The sequence below is a fragment of the Serinus canaria genome, chromosome 25 (assembly GCF_022539315.1).
Source record: "Serinus canaria isolate serCan28SL12 chromosome 25, serCan2020, whole genome shotgun sequence".
NCBI classification, from domain to species: domain Eukaryota; kingdom Metazoa; phylum Chordata; class Aves; order Passeriformes; family Fringillidae; genus Serinus; species Serinus canaria.
Window position 1 is genome coordinate 8,101,236 of NC_066338.1, and position 24,965 is coordinate 8,126,200.

The 24,965-nt window shown below is 50.3% G+C and overlaps 2 protein-coding genes across 2 annotated transcripts in view; both read left to right on the forward strand.

Moving 5' to 3' along the window:
- LOC127060516 (serine/threonine-protein kinase PAK 1-like) overlaps positions 1–8,444 on the forward strand; it is a 176,416-nt gene extending 167,972 nt beyond the window's left edge. Inside the window, exons 2-3 of the mRNA XM_050984189.1 lie at positions 6,707–7,012; positions 7,911–8,444. Coding sequence (XP_050840146.1) covers positions 6,869–7,012; positions 7,911–8,273 — 507 coding nt within the window. The 5' untranslated portion in view covers positions 6,707–6,868 and the 3' untranslated portion in view covers positions 8,274–8,444. The remainder of the gene's footprint in view (positions 1–6,706; positions 7,013–7,910) is intronic.
- LOC127060507 (serine/threonine-protein kinase PAK 3-like) overlaps positions 3,830–24,965 on the forward strand; it is a 132,540-nt gene continuing 111,404 nt past the window's right edge. Inside the window, exon 1 of the mRNA XM_050984155.1 lies at positions 3,830–4,641. Coding sequence (XP_050840112.1) covers positions 4,520–4,641 — 122 coding nt within the window. The 5' untranslated portion in view covers positions 3,830–4,519. The remainder of the gene's footprint in view (positions 4,642–24,965) is intronic.

Below are 24,965 nucleotides of genomic sequence, written 5' to 3' on the forward strand. Positions count from 1 at the left end.
TAGATCTTCCCGTCCCTCACGCTGCCATCTGTCCACAGGGCACAAAAGCAGCACCAGCACCTCCTGTGGCTCCCTCTGCTTCCAAAGAGGAGGCCAAAGAGGAGGAAGACAGCAGTGAGCTTCCCGCTGCTCTGGGAGATGATGGTGAGCTTCCCTCAGTGCCAGGAGATGACAGTGAGCTTCCTGCTGTTCTGGGAGACGAGGGTGAACATCCTAAGGTGTGGGACAGGGACAGTGGACATCTCCCGGCGTGGGACGAGGATGGTGGATGTCCCCTGGTGTGGGACCAGAATGGCCAAGCTCCCAAAGCATGGGATGAGGACGTCGGAGATCTCCCAGTGTGGAATGAGGATGGAGGACATCTTGTGTCTTGGGAAGAGAAGGATGAACATCTCCCAGCATGGGAAGTGGACAGTCAACCTCCCCTGGCTTGGAAAGATGATGGAGAACCTGCAGCATTTTGGGAAGAGGACGGAGAAGCTGCAGAATTTTGGGAAGAGGATGGAGAACATCCCTCTGCTTGGGAAGAGGACACTGAACCTCCCTCCGCTGTGGGATCCTGGGCTGAGCATTGTGACAGCAGCACAGCCCTGCAGCCAGAGGGGAGAGGGGAGTGGTGCCTGATGCAGCTGAGTACGTCTGCTCTGTCCCTGGGTGCCCGAGCAGGGCGCTGGGTGTGTGTCTCGGCATCAGCTGCACCCAGGGTTGCTCTGCAGCTGAATGTCACCGAGCCATTTCTTGTCCTTCCCCAGCTGAGACCAAGGGGCTCACGGCCCCAGGGAGTGGGGCTGTGTCATGGGTTAAGCCTGGCACAATACCAGTGCCCCCACGAGAACACCTACTTCCCTGGCACCTACTGTGAGATATGATCAGAGACAGAGCAAAGCAGGCTCCAACTTAAGGTTAAAAGGAAAAAAAAAAAAAAGCATTTATTAACCTACAACTACAAAGGAAGACACACAAAACACAATAGAACATAAGATGAAAACCTTCCAAAATTCTTCCTCCTCCTCCCCCCACCAAATTTCCAATTTCATTGCCACCCTTCAGACAATCGATTCTCAGTCTCTCGAGGAGAGAGAAGTCCCTCTTGCGCCACACGCCTTCCATGTCCAGTGCTCTCACCACTGCACATGGATCAGAGCTGCTTCTGGGGTTTTTCATTTTAAGGATACTTTGACCAGTTCCAAAGGGAGCACAGTCCTTCTCCTTCTGGGACACTTGTCCCCCCCAAATTTCACCCCCTGGGGCCGAGGGGTCTCTTGAACAGAGATCGTCTTCTTCTTCTTCTCTTCTTCGAAGTGGAGGGCACCACCACACCCTCCTCACCCGTCGTCTCTGTTCACTCCTCCACATCACTGCACTCTCTTGGCACTGAGCCATCGCCTCCCCCTAGAACGCAGTCTCTGTGGCACAGAAACACCCGTGGTTCTGCTGTGGCTACACAAGAAAAGTCCAGCCCAAAGCCACTTCATCATCTCCTCCCACCTAGAATTTTCCTCAACATCTTCTCAATCTCAACATCTTCTCAATCTCATCAACTTCAGGAGGACTCAGCTTTTGCAAGGTTCTCATCTTCCTCAAAGGGGTTAAAAGTCCCGAGCTCTCTCTCTCTGCCGGTTTACTTCGTCAACTCCCACGCCTGTCTGCCCTGCTGGGCACCCCCCCCTTCTCCTTCACGCCGGGCCATTATCACAGACACCACAGGCACCGGCTCTGTCTCTCTCTCCCTCGCGGGGGGGGGGGGGGGGGGGGGGAATGGAGGACGACTGCCCGAAGCCCTTGCAATGTTCTCCTCCACCCTTGGGCCCAGGCCTGTCCTACCTCTCTCTCTGGCCACATGGCTCCCCTCCCCCCCTGCCCAGCCAAAGGAGCTGGGCAGGGGGGTCTACTCACTCTCCAGCGGGACTCCAAGAGGAAGTTCCCTTGGGAGATCACAGCTTTTAACCCCTGTGTTCTCAGAGGCGTATCCTGCCCTCAGTGGACAAACCAGGTGCCAATATTAAATCTGAACACTGATTGGATTGCCCACACCATCACAAAAAACTTCATTTCCTTTCAAACCACGACAGGCTGCGTTCTGGCTCTGCTGCAGGGTGGGGTCTCACTCTGGGAGGGAGCGTCTTCCACGTGGTTTCTTTCAGGGAACACCGTGAGCGAGGCGGAGCCTGCCGAGAAATACCTGGAGCTGGAGCAGATTGGCCAAGGGTAAGGGCGCGGCAGCGGCTTCTGCACAAGCAGGGCCAGGGGTTGTGCTGGGGCAGGATCCAGTGAGAAGTCAGGGCAGCTCCAAACACCTCCAGACACTGGGCTACCATCCTGCTGTATCTCAGTCCTGATCAGAATTGATAACAGTGGTCAGGAGGCACCGTCAGAGCCCCTGAGTCTGGCAGTGTCCTGCCTGCAGCAAGAAGCAGGACCTGGAAGATCTTCTGTCCCTGGAACTGGATTGCCTCAAAGAGCATCTCACCATCTGGTGACTGTCAGAAAACAATTCTCAAGAAGATTTCTTTCAAATATTTTGCTTCAAAAAATAACCTTTAGTCAGGATTAATAGCCTAATGGTTTAGAAACAGAAACCAGAGATGAACTAATAAGGGCTCTATTCTAGCACAGGCACAGACCCCATCCATTCAGTAACAGACACAGAGCCAATGCACTCTGGGGGAAAATGCATCACCTGCCTGATGGCAGGGCCCTTGTGGAAACTGCAGGTCTTAGGCAGGAAATGGAAAAGGATGAAATGCATTATTTTGCAGTTTTTAGACACCCATTTCCCCCACCTAGGTTTTGAACTAAAGCAGTTCAGGGTGGACATTTGGGATTTGCTCCAGCCCAATTCCTTCGTGCTGGGTCTCAGTTTTCTCTTGCACACCTTGCATGGCAGAGGGCTGGTGGCTGCTGCGCTGTTGTTGGAAGGGTCGATGCACCCAGGTGTTTGTGAAGGCTGCAGGCAGCAGAGATCTCCTGTCTGGGCTGGCTTTCACTGCCAGGGCCTGAAGCGCTGCTTCTTTCTTCTCTGCTGTTTTGTCTCCAGGGCTTTCGGAACCGTTTACAAAGGACTGGACAGGGCCACTGGAGGAGAGGTCAGTGCCAACACGCCCAGCACGCCTGGCAGCTCTCCAGGGCTGTCCCCTCTGCTGGGAGCTGTGGCTGCAGCTTTGGGGGCCAGCAGAGCTTTCCTGCCCCGGCTGCTCCTCTGAAGGCAGAGCAGTGTCAGCCTGCAGAGCACAGCTGGGGCAGACTTGGTCCTTCTGAAGTGCCAAAGGATTGCAAGGAGGGCAGCAGTGTCTGTCAGAGCAGGACACGCTGGCTTGGTCTGCATATCTAAAAATGTGAATGCATCAGCTGCTGGAGACTGAGGCCCAATTTATCTTCACCCCAGCCTTGGACAGGAACACTATTTAGCAGTTTTTCCATCCTGCCTTTCATCTTCTAAGGGTACCTCAATGCCTGATTAGGGAGAGATCCTGCTTGGGCTGAGTTTGGGGTTTTAGTCCTACTTCAGCTGTTCACAGAGAGAGGGAGAGAAATGAGAAGATGGATGTCCAGAGCAAAGGTGTCTCCTAAACCCTGCAGGTGTGTTTGGGTCTGGTGACAGTGACAGCCTGTTACAGGGATCACCTGAGCAATGGATGTGTGTGTTTGCTTTGTTGTTGTCATTGTTTGAGCCTGACACAATGCCAGTGCCCCCATGAGAATACCTCTTTCCCTGGTATCTACTGTGAGATGTGATCAGAGACAGAACAGAGCAGCTCCAACTTGAGGTTGAAAGGGAAAAAAAACTTTATTAACCTAAAACTACAAAGAAAAACACACAGAACACAAAGAACATAAGACAAAAACCTTCCAAATTTCCTTCTCCTCCCCCCACCAAATTTCCAATTCCATTACCACCCTTTAGTTAATCAATTCTGAGTTCCTCGAGAAGAGAGGAGTCCCTCTTGCACCAAAGAATTCCCCAGGAAACAGTCAAAATCTCTCGTGTTTCCGTGTCACATGTGGCACCGCCCGGAGAACATTTGCCATTGTGACTTCTTCCTTCCATGTCCAGTGCTCTCACCACTGCACATGGACCAGAGCTGCTTCTAGGGTTTTCCCTTGCAGTTGCATCTGAAATCATGACCAAATCCCATAGAATTGCTAAAGGGTTCCTGGCTGTTTTGCTCTGTTTCACAGAACCAGATTTATCTCCTGCTTGCAAAATGGGTTTGAATAATAATAATGAGAGTGTTGAGGCCATTTGAGCAGACTGTAGGTGCAGAGAATGTTGTTAGAGCTTTGAGGCTGACAGCTGAGGGACCATTTCTGCAGAGCTTGCAAGGCCAAATGTCTCTGGCCATGTGTCCTGTGAGCAGCCCCCAGCTGGCAGAGCAATGGGCTGTGGGAATGGCACTTGCTGAGCTCTGGTGTCCCATCCCAAGGCAGTTTGGCCCAGCCCGGCTCCGTCGCTCCAAACAGACTCGCTCCGTGTTTGCTGTGGCCTCCTGCCACAGACTCCTGCAGTTAAAGGGCTGCCATGTCCCTTCAGGTGGCCATAAAGAAAATGAGTCTCAAAGGGCAGAACGGGGAACGAGCTGTGAATGAGATCCTGCTCCTGAAGGACAAGAAGAACCCCAACATTGTCAACTCTTTGGACAGGTGAGTGCTTCAGCTCTCATCCTGTGCCCGGGCACTGCGTTAACCTTTCCTGGCATCCCTAGTCTGTAGCCTGTTTTGAAAATGCCTGACCCAGCCACATCTTCCCCAAACAACAGCCTGGCAGATCACTCCCTCTGTGTGCTTTTGTTGCTTTGCTTTGGTTTTTCCTCCAAGTTGACCCCAACAAGTGCTGATGAACCACAGCAGAAATTATTTCCCTTGGCTTCTTCTTCCCAGCCCTTTTCCATGGCTCCAGAGGCCAGGACGACCAGGTTCTTGTTTCCAGAAATGCCTCCATTTGCCAATTTTTCACTGGCCCGGCCTGTTTCGTGAAGGGACATTCTGAAAGGTTTTCTGACTGCTTTTGTCCCATGCTTGCATGCTACGGCCTCCTCCCCTGGGGAGAACCCGGGGGGACGTCGAAGCCTGGGATCGGGCAGATGCCAAAGGGAGGGACGGAAGTTCAGAAGCTGAAGCCAGCTGGGGAGAAGGGAGGAGGTTCGAAGAACGGACAGTGAACTGGGAAAAAAAAAGCGAACGAGCAGGTTTCAGGGGGCTAAAGAACCAACTAAGGCCAGTCCAAACACACAGGAGACACCAACACCTTTAGACAGAGCAGATTCCAAGGGCAGGGCAGCCTGAAAGCAGGAAGAGGCTCTCACAACTGAAACAAGACCTCCCAGACCAGTGACCTGGAACCCCCCACTCCACTTTTTTTCCCGGCTTCATCTCCCCCCCTCAAGAGGGGTCGAACTTCGAAGCACTGCATCTCACTTCGATCCGCCCTCGCCACTTGTTTTACCTCTTCCAGTCGGCTCCGTGAGATCTGATGCGAGATCTCTGGCTGTGCTGATGGCTACGCTACATGGATGGACTGGAACGTTCTGCCGAGACGTGTTGTCCGCCAGCAGCACGAAACATGGCTGCCCCGGACGAGGCTGGCAGCTGGCCGCACCGGCGCGTTTTGTGCATGTGGATCCCTGCTGTGTCCCGCTCCATGTGGTGAGGTATCCACGGATGCTGTTAGGATTCCTTCCACACTGCTAGCACGGCATGAGTGAAGCAGGCAGTGGCTCGCATGCTCCGGGCTGTTGTTTCTGTGCTGTTCTGTCCCTGAGGGCTGGAGAGCGACTAGAGGCACCTGCGCTCTGTCATGTGTCAACGGCCTGACCAGCATCACTGCACTGCGAGCTAGGCGTCCGTTCTTGTGTCTAGTCTGACTCACTGCTCAGGTGTGCAGAACTGTCATGCTGCCGGTTTGGATGTGATTCTTGCTGGCCGCGTCAAGTGCTTGTGCCGTGCACGGGCCGTCTTGCCTGCGAGCCTTTGTGGTGCTGACTGCCTTACGTCCTGGCCTGTCCCAGCGAAGAGCTAGCATGCCTGCGCCAGAATTCTGAACTGTCCTGATGCTGGTGCCTGATTTGATATTCCAGCGCCCTATGGTGTTTTGTCCCTGGTGATTTCTTGTATCTTCTGTCAGATGTCTGCCCAGGGCTTTATTTCCTTCCCCACCCATTCGCCAGCATCCACCCGGTTCGCGGCTGTTGGCTCCTCTGGCGTGCTAGTGTAGTGGAGTGAGATTTCCCCTCGTATAACGGCCATCTAGGATAAGGTTATCTAATACCAGCCCGTGATGCCGAGCGGAGTAGTGCACGCGCTTGGCCCAACCATTACCGTACCCTCTGGGCCCCCCCCACGGGCCCACGGCCTTTCTTGTCAGGCTGTGGCGGGATGCTCACTGGCACCCCATCGGACACGCGCGCTCCCGGGCTGTATTCTCCCGGCAGTGTCGGGGTCTGCTCTCCCAGTTGAGCTGGCCAAGTAGCCCCACAAGTGGCTGCTGCGGGGCACGTGCCCGGGCCCTGCTGCCAGCTGAGAGCGGCTGCCCCTGCCGAGAGCTCAGGAGAGGAGCAGGGTGCCAGCAGTGCCTTTGCTCTGGCTATGGCCCTTCCAGAGGGGCAGCAGTGGGAATCTAAAGCTCCAAGGGAATCAGAAAAGCCACTGCATGAAAGCTGAGGGTTTCTGTAAGGGTCCAGTTCCATCTTTCCTTGGCTACAGCCCTGAGGACTTTTCCAGCTGACTTCACTACTGCATTCTCAGACTGAGCATGGGGAATCTTTGTGCTTGGTTTCCTCATTCCAGCTGCCTTTGACAGGGTTTGTTTCTGTCCTCAGCTGATTTTGGCCTCTGCGCTCAGCTCAGCCCTGAGCGGGACCGGCGCAGCTCCATGGTGGGCACTGCTCACTGGATGGCCCCAGAAGTTGTGACCAGATCTCCTTATGGCCCCAAGGTGGACATCTGGGCCTTTGGCATTGTGACCATCGAGATGGTGGAAGGAGAACCTCCTTACTTCAGGGAAACGGGGGCCATGGTAAGAGGCAAATTCTCCAGTGGATGCAGAGGCCTGTGGGCACAGGGGGACCCTGCCCTGGGAGCAGCAGCTGGAGGTTTCTGGGAATTCCCAGAGGACTCCAGCCTCAACACAGACGAGTATTGTACAGTCTCCAGCAACAATTTGCTTTGGGATTTACGTTGTTGCAGTTCTTCTGGCTGTGAGGATGACATGGAAATGTGAAGCAAGTGCATCAGCTCTAATGTTATCTTGCAAGAAAACCCCAAACCAACCCCAAATTCCACCCCTAAACCCAACAAATTTTCTGCAGGAGTTTCTAAAGGAGGCTTTGCAAGATAATCTCCCCCCTGATTCTTCTCACTGCGAATCTTGTCTAAAACATGAAAATGATTGTTTCACATCCCCATTGTCTAACATATTTCGTTCCTAGTCCAAGCTACATTCTCTGTGTCACCAAGCCTGAGCTTTCAGCATCACAAACCTCCTGTTTATGGCCTGGCAGTTTCTGGGATGGGGCATCAGGAATGCATTTAGTTGAGTGTCAGTGGCACTGCAGAGATGCACTTGATGTAAGAATCCTTTGAAATAACACAGTCAGACCACACTGACTCTGGAAAATGGCCAGTAAAGCTGGTGTCCACATTTGGAGAAGCAAAATGGGCTATTTCTGATGGAGGTTCCTACTGACAGAGTCAGCCAATGAAACTGGCTCTCAAGGCGAGAACATTTGGATGTTGCAGTGGCTGTGGCAGCCCCAGGGTTTGGGGTTTTTGGCTGGCCCAGAAAAATGAGCTGTGAGCAGCATCTCTGTCAGGGAGGAAAGTGCCCCTGGAGCAGGGGCTGAGGACCCGGGGTGGATGTGAGCAGTGTGGGTGTAAAGGAAGCTGGCAGAGCACTGAGTTTGCTTTCCCTGCAGGCTCGCGCTCTGATCCGGCAGAACGGGACCCCGCAGCTGCAGGAGCCCCGGCGCCTGTCGGCTCTGCTGCGGGACTTCCTCGAGTGCAGCCTGGAGCCGGACGAGGAGCGGCGCTGGGCTGCCCAGGAGCTGCTGCAGGTGAATGCCAAGGGCTGCAGGGCAAGCAGCAGCGCCAGGGAGGGGTTTTCTTGTGGGGCCCCCTCCGACAGTCTCCAGCCTCGCTGCTTTCCACACGCAGAGCGAGCAGAATCCTCGCCTGCTTTGGCTTGGCAGGCTCCTTTCGAGGCCAGCTGGGCCTGGTGCCCCACAGCCAGCAGGGACATCTTCAACAGGTCAGGGGGCTCCGAGCCCTGCCTGACCTGAGCTTGGAGGTTTCCAGGGAGGAGGCACCTCCCACATCTCTGGGCACCTTCTGTCAGTGTTTCCCCACTCTCCTGGGTAAAAAATTCTCCCTTAGATCTAATCTGAGCCTGCTTCCCTCTCTTGAGTTTCAAACCATTTCCCTTTGTCCTGTTGCAACAGGGCCTGTGAGGAACTTGACTCTGGGAAGTAACAGTTCATTTCTTTCTTTTTTATCGTTTTGGGCAGCACCCATTTTTGTCATCAGCCAAGCCTCTCTCCAGCCTGACCCCTCTGATCACGGCAGCGAAGCAACTGAGGGAGCAGCGGAGGAGATGAAGCACTTGAGGGAGCTTCTTGTTACAGTAGTTAGGAGAACTAGTTAGTTTTGGTAGTTAGCACTGATATTTAGTTATGGTAGTTAGTACTGCTAGTTGGTTATGGTAGTTTGCACAGTCTGTTTGTTATGGTTCTTGTTTGTTATGGCAGTGTTTGGAATAAAAACTCTCTTAAACCTCAACTCCCTTGACGTGTCCCTTCCTTCTCCCGCTGTGCCTCAGCTGCCCGGAGCCATGTGAGGGGAGAGCGGGCCCAGCCTGGCCCAGAGCTGAGCCCCAGCAGAGCCCTGGCAGAGCCCAGAGCAGCCTCGGCACCTGCAGAGTCAGCCTGGAAGGAGGCGCTTGGAGCCTTCTGGGCTGCACCCGGCTCTGGGTTACAAACTGTGTGTGCTGGAAAATGCCACCGGCTCTGCAGGAGGGCAGAAGGCCCGGGGAAGGCCAAGTGCTCCATGCAAGGGAAAAACCTGCCCTGGCTTTGGTATAAATAACTAGGCAGTGTTGGCTTCTGCTATTATGTATTGACTTCTGCACATTATTGTTAATCACAGTGAGTTTGATATAGTACAGTTTGTAATCACTTTTTACTGCTTTTGCTATAGTATAATTTGTCAGCTTCTTGTGGCCAATGCCCTGGCCCCTGTGTAGCTCCTACCCTCAGAACATCATTTATGGATGATATTTTAGTTTGTGGACAATGTGAAAAACAGACATTAATGTTTTGGCTTTTGCAAAACATTAAAGTGGATGCCGTGTGTTATGCATTATAATGCTAACTTTTGCAGAAGTAGCTGTAGTTGTGAAATAATAACTAATGCGGGGTTTTTTTGTAACTAACTGACAATAATATCTCTGAGAATGACTCAGAGGTATTTATAAAATAACTAATTTAAAGGATTTGTGGAAATAACTAAAACCATCTGCATGGTCAGATAACATTGAAGGAAGGGATGTGATGAGGGCCCCTGCCACTGACCCTTCCACTGTCAATAACTGTCACCTGCTGAAACCACAGAACAGGGGGCCCTGTGAGGAAGTGACACACAACCCTCAAAACAGCAATCCACAATTCCTGCACGTACTCTAAAAAGGCAGGTTGGGGGTCAAACAAACCTAAGGAATTCCTGGAATATGTAAACGAGTTCAAAAAACTGTTTGAATATGTATAATCATTTACTATGCCTTATTAAACTTTTAAAAATTCTAAAGAGTGAGGCTCATTTCTCATAAAACACAAGGTGCTCACCCCTTGTTGCTCCCCCAAGCCAGGATTTCTCAATCCTAAACTTGGTCTGTGTGGAAGAGAAGAAGGCTGTGAAGAAAAGGAAGATGCATTGGTGTGGAGGCCCAGGGGCTTAACATCAGTGTCTCAGTTCTAAAGCTGTTGAGGAGTGGTCCCAAAGAAGAAGAATAGATTTCTAGGTTATGGTGAGAAGCCTGCTTCTCCCATACATCTTTGCATGCACATACAGATTTATGTAAAGTTATGTTACCCCCTCGGCCTGTTGGCCTAATTACCCAAGTTCAACCCCTGTTACCCATCTCTGGTTAGTCCCTAAAATGTTCTCCTCTCTCTGTCCCTCCACTGGCCCTGGTTTACTGCATTCCTCTGCCCCTGTTTCCCCATTAGCTGACCCGACCCTTAACCCCTCCTTTGCCCCATTTTCCCCCATATCCATTGGACCCTGACCCTCAGCTCCACCCTCACTACCCCACAGAAAAACCCCCTGTGCCCTCAGCTTGCACCCTGTCTTTGTCACTGGACCCTGTTCCTGTACCAATAAACCCAGTTTGCTGGAGATCACACACAGACCCACCCTGCCTGCTGTGTCAGCTTTATAAAGCAGCCGTGAGCTTCGGGCTCCTGAGTGCCAGACGCTCCAAGGGCCTCGGCAGCGCCAGGACGCTCCAGACTGGGACAGCCAGGCAGGTGAGGAGGAAGTCACTGCCCCTTTCCCCTCCCTCCTGCTCCATCTCCCAGCCCAGCATCGCTGCAGGACAGCCTCACTACCATCACCATCCTGCCAGGGATGGACTGGGGGGATCTCCTTCCCCTTCCCTCTGGCATGGAGGCAAATCCCATCTTCTCAATCTGTGTCGTCCTGTTGTATTGCACTAAATAGTTTATTTAGTTGTTGTTCCACTGGTGATGGGCAATTTCTACTGAGCATGTTGGGTAAAGTAGATGGGTTTTTCCCCTCCCTCATCACATTGTTTCCCCCTCACACACACCCCCTGTTACACACACCTGGTCTGCCCCATAGGTAATTCGCCCTTCCCCAATGGCATCCCATTGGCTCTTGTTCTCTCTTTCCCGCCCCCATTCCCTAGGGTATAAAACCTGCTGTGTGAGAGTTCCAAGCCCTCTTTTGTACCTGGGTGACCCATCACCTGTGTCCTGCCCCAAGCCAATAAACAGGATACTTGCACCCACGTGGAGAAGAGCGCCTCTCGTCTTTTACTTTCGTCTATGAGTGTCTGTGTGGGCTAGAGTCTTAAGCTAGCCGGTTTGGACTCATATAAGGCCCAGGAAAACCACGGATTGCCGCATCCTCCTTCTTCTCCTCATTCTCTCCTTCATCCATCCACGTTCCGTTCCCATTCCCTTGTTCCTTCTGGTTACTTCCTCTCCTTCTGCCTTTTCCATTCCCCTTCTCCCTGTCTCTTCCTCTCCTTGTCCTTCCTCCCCCAGGCACTGAGCTGAGGACAGAGACCAGGGAGAACAAATCCCTGCCACAGGAAGAGGCCATTTGGAACGGCTCCACAGCACAGGAATCCAACAGGGAAGAGAAGCCCCAGAGATCCCACATGAGGAGGGGCTGCAAACCCAGCCCGGGGAGCTGTGAGGATGTAAAACCCTCCGTGTGCTGGGAAGGGTGTGGGGAATGTGAGAAGAGCTTCAGACAGAGCTCAGCCTATTCCTGGCACCTCCAAAGAGGGTGGTGCAGGGTGCAGAGATCCATGTGGCTGCAGAGATCCCCCTGCAGGTCCATGGGGATGCAGAGATCTCTCTGCAGTCCCTGGAGGAGCCGCGCTGGAGCACGGGGATGCCTAAGAGGAGGCTGTGACCCCGTGGCCAGAGGCTGGAGCAGCCTGTCCTGGCAGGACTGACCCCGGGGCACAGTGACCCACGCTGCAGCAGCTGGAGGGGGGCTGTGCCCCATGGGATGGACTCAGGCTGGAGAAGTTCCTGGAGAAATCTCTGGTGGGAGAGAGCCCAGGGTGCAGCAAGGGAACGACTCCTGTCCCCGAGCAGAGGGAGAAGCCCTGGGGGATGAACTGAGCATGGCCCCATTCCCTGTCTCCGGCACTGCCGGGGGAGGAGGTGCAGCAAGGAGGGAGGCGTGGGGAAAACCTGGATGTAGGGGTCTTCATTGAATTCTCATTATCCTGCTCTGAGTTTTTGGAGTTTTCTGCCAGAAATCTCTCCCCTCCCCCACTTACCCACAGGGGTTTGGGGCAGTTTTCATCCTCCAATCCACTGTCACTTTAGAAAGGTTATAAATATTGGAGTCCGAAAATAAACTTCCCCTCTTCTTACCTTGGAGTTCCAGTGTCCACGTTGTTTTTGGGATGACACAATTTGTTCAGGACACTTGTGGCAGTAGGTGACCACGCAAAGAGTATCCCACCACCTGTGTTTGGCATCTTTTCTTACCCTTTCTATGACATGATGTATTTCTTTCTGTCCTTGTTTAAGGCAGTTTTGGGAGAAAACCTCCAAAGGGGGCCCCTCCAGAAAGCAAACCCATATGGCCCCTCCCTCCAACTGGTTCGGGAAGAATTCCTCAGAGATAAGTGGAAAGAACCTGTTTGTTTAAGAGGCACAGCACTCTGCAGCACACAAAATGAACAATACCAGATGACACCATTCTTTCACCACTCTGAAAAAGATGACAAATTCAGAAAGTCTCTCCTGGAGGGTTGCTCTGTTATCAGTCCCTCCAGCACTGGGGCAGCTGCTGCAGCCACAAGATGCAAACTCTCTCTCGGTGTTTCCCAGGTCCCAGTCCGGAGCAGCTTCAAGTAGGTCCAAACTTCAGGAAACTGTCCAGGAAGGAATTTGGACTGATTAGCTAAATTAACTAATGAGAAGAGTGAAAAAGCAAGAGGAAGCAGAAGCAGAACAGAAGCAAGAGCAGTAGGAAGAGCAGAGCAAAAAGCAGGGCAAAAAGCAAAAACAGCACTATGTACTGTCCCATCTCTGTGTCCCGCCGGCCGTGGGGGAGTGGCTGATAAGAGGCCCAAAACAAAACTATCACTCTTCAGAGCCAGTCTTGAAGGCACAGAACATAATATCCAGCATAAATAACACACACAAATGGGAATACCAGCATCCTAACGTCACCCTAGGACATCCTGTATTAGGTAAATAAGACAATTCTAGCAGTGAAGTGGGACCCATTATCAGAGTGAATTTCTTGTGGTTTTGGGAAAATTCCAAACCATCCCTGCAATGCTTTAACGGTATTATCTCCTGTAGCTCTTTTAAAAGCATCGGCCTGGACCAACCCAGATACAATTTCTACTCCTACCAGCACAAAGTGTTTACCTCCTGACTTCTTCAAGTGGCCAATATAATCTACCTGCCACGTGTCCCATAAGCCTTTACCTTTTCTTAAGTGCAGGGGATGATCTTCCAAAGGGTGTCTTTCTACTCCTCTGCAATTGCTCACAGGCTGATATGAATGTTTTACACCTTTCCCTGGTGACAGGCCAACCCTGGGCAGCAGCTTCCTTGTACAAATCTTTTCATGTGCTGTCTTTTTACATGCAGCCATTCTAATAGTTGATCCCAGTGCTCTGTAATTTGTTCCTTTTTCAGGGGACTTAGTCTTGCTAACTCATCAGCGTTACTGTTGCACCTTCCTGCTGGATTTTCATCTGTCTGGTGGAAGGCTGCCCACCCTGACAAAGTTCTCTTGGCTTGAGATGTTTAATCTTTCTTGCCACTTCTCCTTTTGCCATACTGGAATTCTGTTAACTTCCCAATAATTTTGCTGCCAAAAAGGAAGCCACTCAGTACATCCTTTATACACAGCATAGGAGTCAGTGTAGATGCAGACAAGAGAGGTATTCTGTACCTCATGTTGGAAAACACTCCAAACAGCTATCAGCTCCCCAGCCTGAGCATTGCCTTCTCCCTTGGTAATAATTCATTCACCAGAGGAAATGTGGAGGGCTGCTGCCCTGTATCTCCACACCTTCCCTTCTCATTTAGTAGAGACATCAGGGAACCAAGAATTTGCTGATTGTTGGGTGTTGGGGAAGACGAAACAGGAAAACCTTACAAATATGATTGTCTGGCAAAAGATTTTGAGAATATGGAAACTATAAGCGGGATTGAAATGAAAGCAAGCTTTGACATCCCTTAGTTACTGAACAATGGGAAAACAATGGTGTGGCTGGCTGAATGTAATCCCCTTTTGATGATACAAGACCCTCTGCAAGCAAGCAGGTCCAAGGGTCCGAGCAGACCCTGCCAGCTTGGCAGAAGGGGTCCGAAGAGGAGTTTTTAGGGTTTAAAATGTAGCACAGTATGGTAATGTAGTGATTCTTATAGGCTGTATGTAAATGCTATAGGATTTGTGTGTTGTACTAGATTGGTTAGTGAGAATCAGAATATTCAACACAGAAGATGATTTATTGTATTGTAATGGGAACTTCTCTCTCTTGCTCTCTTATTTTTGCTCTTAGCTCTTACTCTTACCTCTTGTCTCTTAGCTCTTGCATTTTACATTATTACCCTCTCATCCTCTCTACCCCTCTTTTCTCTCGGGCCTGCTCCGAGCTGCAGCTGGCAGCTCCCAGCAGGGCCCTGTACCCACGCCCTTTGCAATAAACTGCAAGTTCCACGACCTGGCTTCAGAGATCTCTCGTCTCTGTCTGACCCGACTGTGCTACCCCCGAGTCGCCTACAGTTTGGGGGAGAAAGGAGGGGCTACTTCAATTACAGAGGCAGGTTTGTTATGGCTACTGCCCAAGTTCTCAGTTTCATGGATTGCTAAATTTTTTACAGCTCCTTCTGTTATTGAGAAAATGTTACAGTAATGTTCAGTCTGAGAGGATTTTTCTCTCCTTGTAGTCCAGCCAATAGATCTGTATTGTCACATCGGGAAGAATCTCAAAATCTTTGGATAACTCAGGGGTCTTTTATAGTCATCCGCCGAGGGGAGAACAGATAAAAGACAATGGAGAATAAGTCTATTGAAAATGAGTACAGACAGTTCATGTTCCAAAACAGGACAAATCAATCTCAGCAGTGAGTGGGACCCATTGTTTTCAGCATTGGTGTTTATGAGAAACCAGTCTTGGTCCAGTGAACACACCCACACACTTGGCAAACATCTCGCTTCAGTCAGGCCAGTGCCCCTGTGTTAGAATTTTAAGGATCTCAGTTTCAGTCCTTGGGAGGGAGCTTCCCTTAGAGTGGTTGTGAGGCAGATGAGGGATCTTCTGTGTGGGGATCACCAGAGTTACCCCAGAAAGTTCATTTGGCCAAGAGGTGGGAAAATTCATGGGCCATTGTGATGAGCGGGGATCGTGAAGCAGGTGTGAGTGTACAGAGCAAGCCGCTCCCTGTCAGCCCCTGCCCAAAGCAGTGTACCATGGTGAGACAGCAAGCACAGCTGGAAACAATCACCTGGCGAGCATCCACCTCAACCAGGCCAGAACTCCAGCCAGGGTCTTCAGGGTCTTGGTCTCTGTCCTTGTGACGGTTGGGACACAAATGAGAGGAACTTCAGACCGTCCCTTACAGCAGTTTACTTTATCTCTTCCTCAACAATCCCCCCTCTGGGAGATACCTTCTGTTAATGGGCCACTGAGTGTCACTGCATGACTGATAAAAATGTCATCATCCCATTGTGAAATGCTCTGGCCATGGGGGAGGAGCCAAGCATTCCTACCTGGATATATTTTGACATTTGGAAGAAGAGAGACAGCCTTTTCCCACTGGATTCCCAGAGGAGCAGCTTTCTTTTCCACTGCATTCCCAGGGGAAGTCCAGGCCCATCTACGCCACCATTGGATTTTCAGAGGAAAACTCCATCCTTCTACAGGATCACTGCTTCAACAGAACCACACCTGTCACTGCAGGTGCACTGCAGCCACCATTTAATGGGACTGCTACCACCACCCCGACCCACAGGGTGTCAGGTCGTGTTCTGACTCTGTCAGTGGGGTTTTTTTGTATGTACTATTGCATTTGTATTTTTAGTTTTCCTAGTAAAGAACTGTTATTCCTATTCCCATGTCTTTCCTTGAGAGCTTTTTAATTTCCAAAGGATAATAATTCAGAGGGAGGAGATTTACATTTTCCATTCGACAGGAAGCTGCTGCCTTCCTTAGCAGACACCTGTCTTTTCACACCAAGACAGAATGTCATCCATATAAATGTAGGATGATAGTATCTGGGAAAGTCCTTTGGATGGGAGACAGGACGCGGGCAATGTGCCACTGGCATAGAGGGTGAGTTTTTCATTCTTTGGAGAAGGACTCACCAGTGGTACCGCTTCAGAGGTGCCTGTTCAGGGAGGGGATGGAAAAGGCGAATCTGGGAGCATCTCAAGGATGGAGAGGGACGTTACAAAAGTGGTCTTTGATATCAATGACCACCAGTCTCCAGTTACAAGGAAGCATGGAGGGAGAGGAAAGGCCAGACTGCAAGGGACCCGTGTCCTCAATGACCTTATTAATTTTACAAAGATCATGGAAGAGCCTCCATCTGTCCTTGCCAGTTTTTTAAGAACAAAGACAGGGGAGTTCCAAGGGCTGTTGGTAGGAACGATGTGGCCTTGGAAAGCTGCTCCTCCACAAGGAGCTCGAGGGTACATAATTTCTCTGTTGAGAGGGGCCACTGATCCACCGACACCTGGGTGTCAGTCTTCCAGGTGAGTGGTGGGCTGGTGTACTCTGCAGTGGCCCCAACTAGAAATCCCGGGATGGAGGTGGAATATCAAGTCAAACTCCCCATTGGGACAATAGGTCCCTGGCCCACAGGGTGATGGGTGCCCTGAATACAAATGGCCTGATGGTGGCAGTTTGGCCCTCCGGCCCCTCTACTGTGATAGTATGATTGCTCCTCATGGAGACAGCGGCTCCTCCAGTCCCTGAGATGACTCCAGTGACAGGAATCAGTTCAGGGGCCATTTAGGTCATGTAATGACAGTAACGTCAGCCCCTCTGTCCACCATCCCTTGTAAGTAGATGTTATTACCTTTATTCAACAGGCTGCACTCTATAAGGGGCTTGTCTTGGCCCATGATTTCAACCCAGAATGCCATCGGGTGCTCTGGGAAATTGTCTGTTTCTAATGGCAATAAAAAGGCTTGGGTGACCACAGTCTGTGCAGGAAGAATGGTGGTTTTGTGCAGCAGACAGTGACTGTGACTTCGCCAGTTGGCCCAAAAGTTTGTACTTCTGGTAAAACCTGCATTTCATTTGATCCATGGATACAATTACCTATTACCACCACATCTCTCAGGCCCTCTCGGGGTCCGTATTTTCCGGTGGGAATAAGATGTAAAGCAGATGGATCAAATTGTATGGACATAGCACTCACCAGTTGGCATTGGGTCCTGACCTGAACTGGCTGGAAAGCCTTGGTGACTCTGGTCTGCTGTTTGGAATATGAAGATTTCTGTGGGACTTTCCCACATATTGGACCTCCAGAATAGTGGGGAGGTAGAGGGGAATGGCTTTCCATTTGCTGTCTTCACATGGGGGCACCGAGCACTTTGTTGGAAGTTTTTTGGTGGATAATGATGCTGGTGGTGGTGAGGCTGCTGGTGATAATGTAACTGAGAATGGTTGTTAGAATGTCTGTTGCAATCTATACAATGTGGTGAATGGCACTCGTTTTGTGGCTGCTGGTCTTTAGGCATTTTTTTTTTCTGGACAGTCCTCCAGAAAATGGCCCAGTTCCCCACAATAAAACATTTTTCAGTGTCTTGGGATGTTAAAAAGGCCTCTGCTACTCCCTTAGAAATTGCACTTGCCACAATGTGTTCAGTAGAAGTCAATTTGGTGCCAGCCTAAACCATCTGGTCAATTATAGGTTCTGGGATCAAAGGGGAGAGCTCTTCATATTGTTTTGCACTCATTGTTTGCCTTTGCCAAGGCCATCTTATTTAGAACTTCCTTCCTGGCCTCAGGGCTTTCTATTTGTCTCTCAAGTGCAACTTTAAGTCTGTCTACAAATTTTATCAAAGTTTCACTTGCCCCTTGTTTGATGTTAGTAAAACTCTGTGTAGGTAGGGTGTCGTCAAGAGTGAGGAGCAGGGACGTCTTTGCAGCTGTGGCGATGTCATGAGTGCAGCTTCTTGTAAATCCTCTGCTTGGTCTTGTGGCTTCTGGAAGTCACCTTCTCCCATCATTTGTTCAAGGGTTAAATTTGGTTTGTTGGCATCTTTTGAATATGTGTCACCAGTGATTTGAGATTCCTTTTTCACTGCCTCTCCCACAGCATGTACTCAGCCGGGGAGAGAAGGCAGTTCATGATATTTTTATTTTGATGCAGGACCAAGACATGTTCAGAGAAGGTGGCTTCCAGCAAGTTTTTTAAGAAATGCAACCCATGACCATGCTCCTTAGCCACTTTGCAGAGCTCCTTCACTTCCCCATAAGAGATGGGCTCCCAGGAATTGATTGCAGTCACCCTTCTGCTGTATAACATGTAACTGGGAATGCCAAGATCTTTTTGGTGAGCTCTGAGCCCTCCCAGGTGGCTTCCCTCTGCAGCTTGGCCCAGTGATCCTCAGACTCGGGACTGGAATCTGAGTGTGAGGAATCCTCACTCTCATCCTCTGAGGAGGATGGAGGGCACTCGATGACTGCAGGGGGCCTCTTGGGGCAGCCAGAATCTGCCTGTGTGTGGGAGGCAGTGGAAGCCAATATGGCCTCCTTCTGGTCACTGTCATCACCACTTCTGTTCCCAGTGTTGTGGGAATGGGAAGGGGATGGACTGTCAGGGGAGGAGCCAAGAGTGGAGAAGGTAGGGATGGGGTGTGCACAACAGGGAGGGGGTTCCCAATAGAGAGGGAAAGTCCCAACATGGACAGACTTCCTGATACAGAAGGGGAGGGGCAGGGCGCAATTACAGTAATAGAGAAAGTGTGAAGAGGGGCAGAGAAGTAATTTTTGGCACGACAGGGAGGTCACAAAATGGCCATCGCCTTCGTGGGGTCAGCACCATTTTGTGGAGAAAGGGCAGGAAAAGTTGGAGAGGGAGAAGACAAGATGGCAGGTCTGGCCACACTGCCAGCACCATCTTGGAGAACAATTGGGGGTGGTAGAAGTGGGTACGTGGGCATTGGTAAGAGGGTTAGGGGAGAGCCCAAGGCAGCATGGCCAGTGCTGCCCTGCAGAGGGGACAGAGGACACTGAGAGATGTCAGGGAGATGGGAGCAACCCTGCTCCTGCTGGCAGGATCCATCTCCCAATCCACCCTGAGGTGGGGAAGAGGGTTTAAAAATGCAAGGGGAGGAACGTGAAGAAGGGATTTTAAACTGGGTGCTGAATGTTTCCCAACATTTTTTACAGACAAAACAATAATATCAAACAAAGGATAACATTTTCCCACTGAAATATCCCCTTTATCATGAAGAATGTAGAACCTTTCTCCACATAGTCCCAGAACTCATTAGTTAGAATGGATTCCCTCATAACATCAGGAAAATACTTAAACAACCAACAAACAAAACATTTTAAGTCTCCCTTTGAAATGAAAATTTTCCCCAACAAGAATTCCTTTAACTTGGGTATACACTTCCCTCTGTGGGTGGGTCAGTTTGGCTCGCACCCCCACACTTCCTCCCAACACCTGAGAGGAAAAGAAAGCAAAGGAAAGACAAAAATGGGTGACCCCCAAATATATTACTCACAAGACAGTTGGTCAACACAAACTCTCAGGGTGGTCCATCAGCTTCAACCGATCTTCTCCCCTCGGGAAGGTTGCCAGTCACCTGTGCAATTCTTCTGAGGCGTCTCCTCTAGGAACTGGCTGCTCCAAACACAACTTAATTCCAGCAGCAAAAAAGCCACTGGAGACGCTTCCAGGAATGCTCTGAAGAGGTCCCTGTTCAGGGTGCCAGCTGTCACAAGCCGCTCGCCCGTTGGTGGTGGAGCGAGAGGCAGCGGAACCGTGACCTTCCAGAAGTGTCTCCAGCAATGAAGGCGCTTGGGGGCACAGGCACACACACACACAATCACTTCTCTTGTGGAATCACCAAGGACAAAGAAGTGGGAAGGGGCTTTGTATGGAGGCCAGAGTGGAGGTTTATTGCAGCCATGCACAAAGGGGTCCAGGGACAGAGACAAAAGAACAGTGGAGGGTCCAGGTTTAAATATAGGGGTCAAGGGGGGTGGAGCAGAGCATCAGGGCAAATGGGCTGAGGGCTCAGGGCAGAACAGAGGGGGGATAAGAGGTGGCAACCAATAGAGAAAGGGGTGGGACACTGTGGCAATATGGAGCCAATGGTAACCAGGAAAGGGAGAACATTCTAGGGCATATACATTTAAGGAAAAAGGGGTGAAGAGGCCCACAGGGAGCTAGAACTGTGGTACATTTGCATATACAACAAAGCATCCTGGGAGAGGCTCTGCTCAGACGCCCTAAACAGGGGAGATTTCTCCAACTTAGGGTCTGTCTGTCAAAAGGACTATAATGGACTTTGTTCTGCAGGCCCACCGGCCTCCACAGATGCTCAGTGGAAAAAGGAGTTAGAAGCTTTGCTTGTAAAATTTGTGGGGCATGCAAACCAGAATATCACAGCCCTCATAACTGACCTCCTGTCTGGAGAAGGAGCCCACTCAGACCCTATTGGGCAAGCCCACATTCCTAGAGAGGCCCTGGAGGGTATTACTGAAGCTGTGCCTAACACATTTTTAAAGGTTCCTGATGCTGTGACTTCCCAAAAAGTATTTACTAAGGTAAAGCAAGGACGGGCTGAGCTTTATATTGCCTGACCATCGCAAATTTACAACCATCCACAGCAGGGAGCGCTGGACTGGACCTGGCAACCTCCATCACAGTAACGTTCCCTGAGTCACCTGTTCAGTTGCTTCCCATGGGAGCTTTCAGACCACGCGGGCAGCATATGCATGCAGTGTTTTTAGGTTGGTCATCCACCTCTTCGATGGGACTTTTTGTTCTCCCTGGGGTTACAGACTCTGACCCTGATAAAGAGATTATGATCATGGCCTGGACACCCCGACTGCCTTTCACTCTTCCCCAAGGAACTTGAATAGCTCAGTTGAGTTTATTTCCCCAAACCATGAGCATTCCTTTCACAGATGTAATGCGAAAAGGGGGATTTGGGTCTACTGGAACACCTCAAGTATGCCGGGTAAAACCTATATTAGAACAACACCCCACATGCTGGTGTACCCTGACATGAAAAGGGCAAAAGATAACACTTGACAGCCTCAAAGACACAGGGGCTGAAGTTACAGTTGTCTCTCCAGCCAAATGGCCCTCACAGTCGTCCCTTGCTGAAGTGCTCCAGGCACTTTCAGGCATTGGACAAAGCAGCCGCAGCAGTCAAAGCCCCCACTTGGTACAGATCAAAGGCCCCAGGGGACACTGTGCCTCAGCCATACTGTTTGTGTTACCAGTGCCAATGGTACTGGGGTGGGGGATGTTCTCTCCCAATGGGGCTTTGGAATTCAATCAGATTTTTACTGGGGGCCATTGGAGTGTGACACTTTAAAACTAACCTGGAAAATAGAGAAACTGGTTTGGGTGGATCAATGGCCCCTACCACTGCAAAAACTTTGTGCATTAAGAGAGTTGGTCCAACAACAACTCCAGAAAGGGCATATTGTCCGTTCTACCCGTCCTTGGAATTCCCTCATGTTTGTTATCAAAAAACAAACTGGCAAATGGCATTTACTCCGTGATCTTTGAAAAATGCAGCTATGGAGGACATGGCCTTACAGCCTGGTCTCCCATCTCCTACCATGATTCCCCAAAACTGGCGCTTGACTGTTATTGATTTAAAAGGTTGGGGTTTTGATATTCATTTGCATCCTAATGATGCTCCTAAATTTCCTTTTCAGTTCCAAGCACAAACATGCAGGGGCCCTTACAGCAATATCACTGGATAGCTTTACCTCAGGGCATGAAAAACAGCTGTACTATTTGCCAGTGGTATATTGCTAGGTCCTCAATTCTGTTCATCAACAAATGCCCAATGTTCTTTTGTACCATTCTATGGATGACATTCTTGTAGCAGCTGAACAACAGGAAGTCATGGAGAAAGCCTTAGTTAGCCCTTGTCACCAGAGCTGTAAGTCAGGCAGGGCTTTGCATAGCTCCTGAAAAGGTACAAAAACATCCTCCGTGGAGGTATTTGGGGTGGTGCATTGGAGTCCATTCAATTTCTCCCCAAGCTCTGCAAATTCAGGCAAATATTTGCACCTTACATGATGTGCAAAAAGTTTTGGGAACAATCAGCTGGGTGCGCTCCTTGTTAGGGATTTCAAATACAAAGCTAAGTCCTTTGTTTGAACAGTTAAAAGGAGATTCAGACCTTTTATCACCTAGACAACTTGCATTTCAAGTTCAGCAGGTGCTGCAATGCTCAACTGATGCCATAGTAAACCAATAAGCTGCATGCTGGGCACCTGAGCTGCTTTTCTTTTTAATCATCTTGCATCCAGCAAAACAGTGCCATGCCTTGATGTTTCAGTGGGACTCCAAGGCACCAGGCTGTTTATCATTGAATGGATTTATTTACCACACCAAATGATCAAAACCATCAGTACCCAACATGAAATGATGGCCCAATTGGTTGTTAAGGCCTGACAGAGACTCATTTCTCTTGCAGGAGTGGAATTTTCTGCTATTTTCCTACCTTTTACCACCTTTTATTTGAATTGGATATTTTAGGAATCAGAGGCTGTTCAGATGGCCTTTGCTGAATTCAGTGGACAAATCTCAGTACATCTTCCAAAACATGAGCTGTTTTAACATCTTTATTTCAATTGACAGAGAAACCCAAGGGGAGTGAGGTTCCACTTCAAGGCTAAACAGTATTCACAGATGGTTCTGGTCACTCTCAGAAATCAGTGATAGTATGGAGAGACCCCTCTTCTAGTGCCTGGAGAGCAGATGTACCCACATCTGAGGGGGTCCCCCCAAATTGTTGAATTTGCTGCTGTTGTCAGAGCTTTTCAAAAATTTTCTGTTCCTTTTAATCAGGTTACAGATTCAGCTCATGCTGCAGGAATAGTGAGAGCCAAAGCTCAAAGTTTTGAAAGAGGTTGAAAATTTACTACATTTTTATTGGTTGCAGCTCGCCTTTTTCTCCTTAGAAAATAGAACATTTCCTTACTTTGTTATGCATACTTGATCACATACAGACCTTCCCAGACATAGCTGAAGGGAACAGGCAAGCTGACCTTTTAATAATGCCTGTACAACAATCTGATCTACCTGATAAGATAGAACAGGCTAAACTGAGCCATTGTTTTTTTCAAATAAAATGCTGCTCCTTTGTTTTGGCACTTTGGCATTACTAAACCCCATCTTTCAGGAATTGTTGCTGTTTGTCCTGATTGCCAAAGGTGCTCTTTTCCCTCTGTTGCAGGAGATATCAATCCCAGAGGGCTTCAGAGCCTTCAGGTCTGGCATCAGACATTACCCATTTTTCTTAATTAGGCCATTTAAAATACATTCATTCCTCTATTGATACCTTTTCTGGTGCTCTTTTTGCATCAGCCCATCCAGGGGAAACAGCTGAAGATGTCTGTAGACACTTCACTGCAGCTTTTGCCACTCTTGGTATACCATCTGAAGTGAAGACAGACAATGGCCCAGCTTGTACTTCCCGTTGAGTTGCTGCCTCTTTTGCCTTATGGGGAATTAGGCACAAAACAGGTATTGCTCATTCCCCAACACGCCAGTCTGCCACTGAACGGGCTCATGGCTCCCTCAAGCGTCTCCTGGTACAACAGAAAGGGGGGGGACGGAGATGGCACCCCTGCCGAGAGACTGCAGAAATCCCTTTATGGTTTCAACTGTTTGAAATGTTCTTTGATGGACCCCATCAATTGTTTGACATTTTAACTGTAATTCACAATTGCAACAAAAGGAAAAACCTGCCTTAGGGAAGGATCCAGAATCTGGTATTGGGGCGTTATCCTTGGGCTACCTGGTGTCACCATTGAGTCAGGAATGGGAGTCAGGTGACACACAAAGTCTAACTCTCCTCAGGAGACTAATAATAATTTTATTAGGAACCCATTCCTAAAAAAACCTAGTTTTCATTCACTGCTTCAACACAGGTGGACCTGGCTTGGGGGAAAAACAACGGCTGAGACTCTTGGTCCTGATTCCCAAGTCCAGCTCCAGAAGAAACCGCCCTGTTTATGCTCAGATGGGCCCAGACCCTGCTCATCTCCAGCCTCCCCCCATCCTCCAGGCTCCTGGGATCCCTCAGCTCCAGGATTGGCCCTTGCTGCTCTCCCCACTCCGATGCCAATCAGAGCCCCAACACCAGTGTCCCCCCCCCCCACAAACTGGTGCCACCTCCCCAGCCGGTACAGACAGGTTGCCACAGGAACCCTCCACAAGTCTCCAAAGGGGCATCTGTGTCTCACCTTTGGGGCCCCACAAGATCCAAACATCCCCTCCCCTGCAAACAAACCCTCCCAGAGATTCCCCGATGGATTTGGGGCGAGTTCCCCCTCCTCACTCACCTGTGAGATCTGGGGGGGTCGATGCTGCCAGGGCCAGGGGAGCTGCAGACTCAGCAGGCGGCAGGGAAAACCCTGCGGTTCTGCTGGGGCTCCTCCTCTTTCTCCTCCTGCTCCTGCTCTTCCTTTTCCCAGCCTCCTCTCTCCCTCCTCTTCCTATTGCTCCTCTGCTCTGCTCCCTCCCACCTGCCCACTGCACATCCCCCTTTCACACCCATCTCTCTCCCACAACTGCAGCATTTGGGTGGAGGGAACCACGGAACCTCCCATGAGCCCCCCAGGGATGGGCAGGGGGCTTGGGAACCCCCCCAGTGCAGATCCATCCCCCCCAGAGCCCCAGGGAATCACACCAGGGATGAAGCAATGGGGACATGAACCGATCCCCATGGAACCACCCTTTTTCTGTTCCCTCATCCATCATTCCCCCAACACAAAGACCCCTCCCAACTCCATTTGGGGATCCCATCCCTCTCCTGCTCTGAATCCTCTTTTCCCCTGCACTCCCAGCCTTTCCCATCCTGCCTTCAGCTCCATCTCTCATCCCTGTGTTTGGTTTTGAGGGATCCAGTCCCCTCCTACTCAGTCTAAGGAGGCACATTCCCACTTTCCCTCAATTCTGGCAGCTCCTAGCAGCCTTTTCTTGGGAGGAATCCTTGAGTTTTGGGACTTTTGGGGTGTAGTT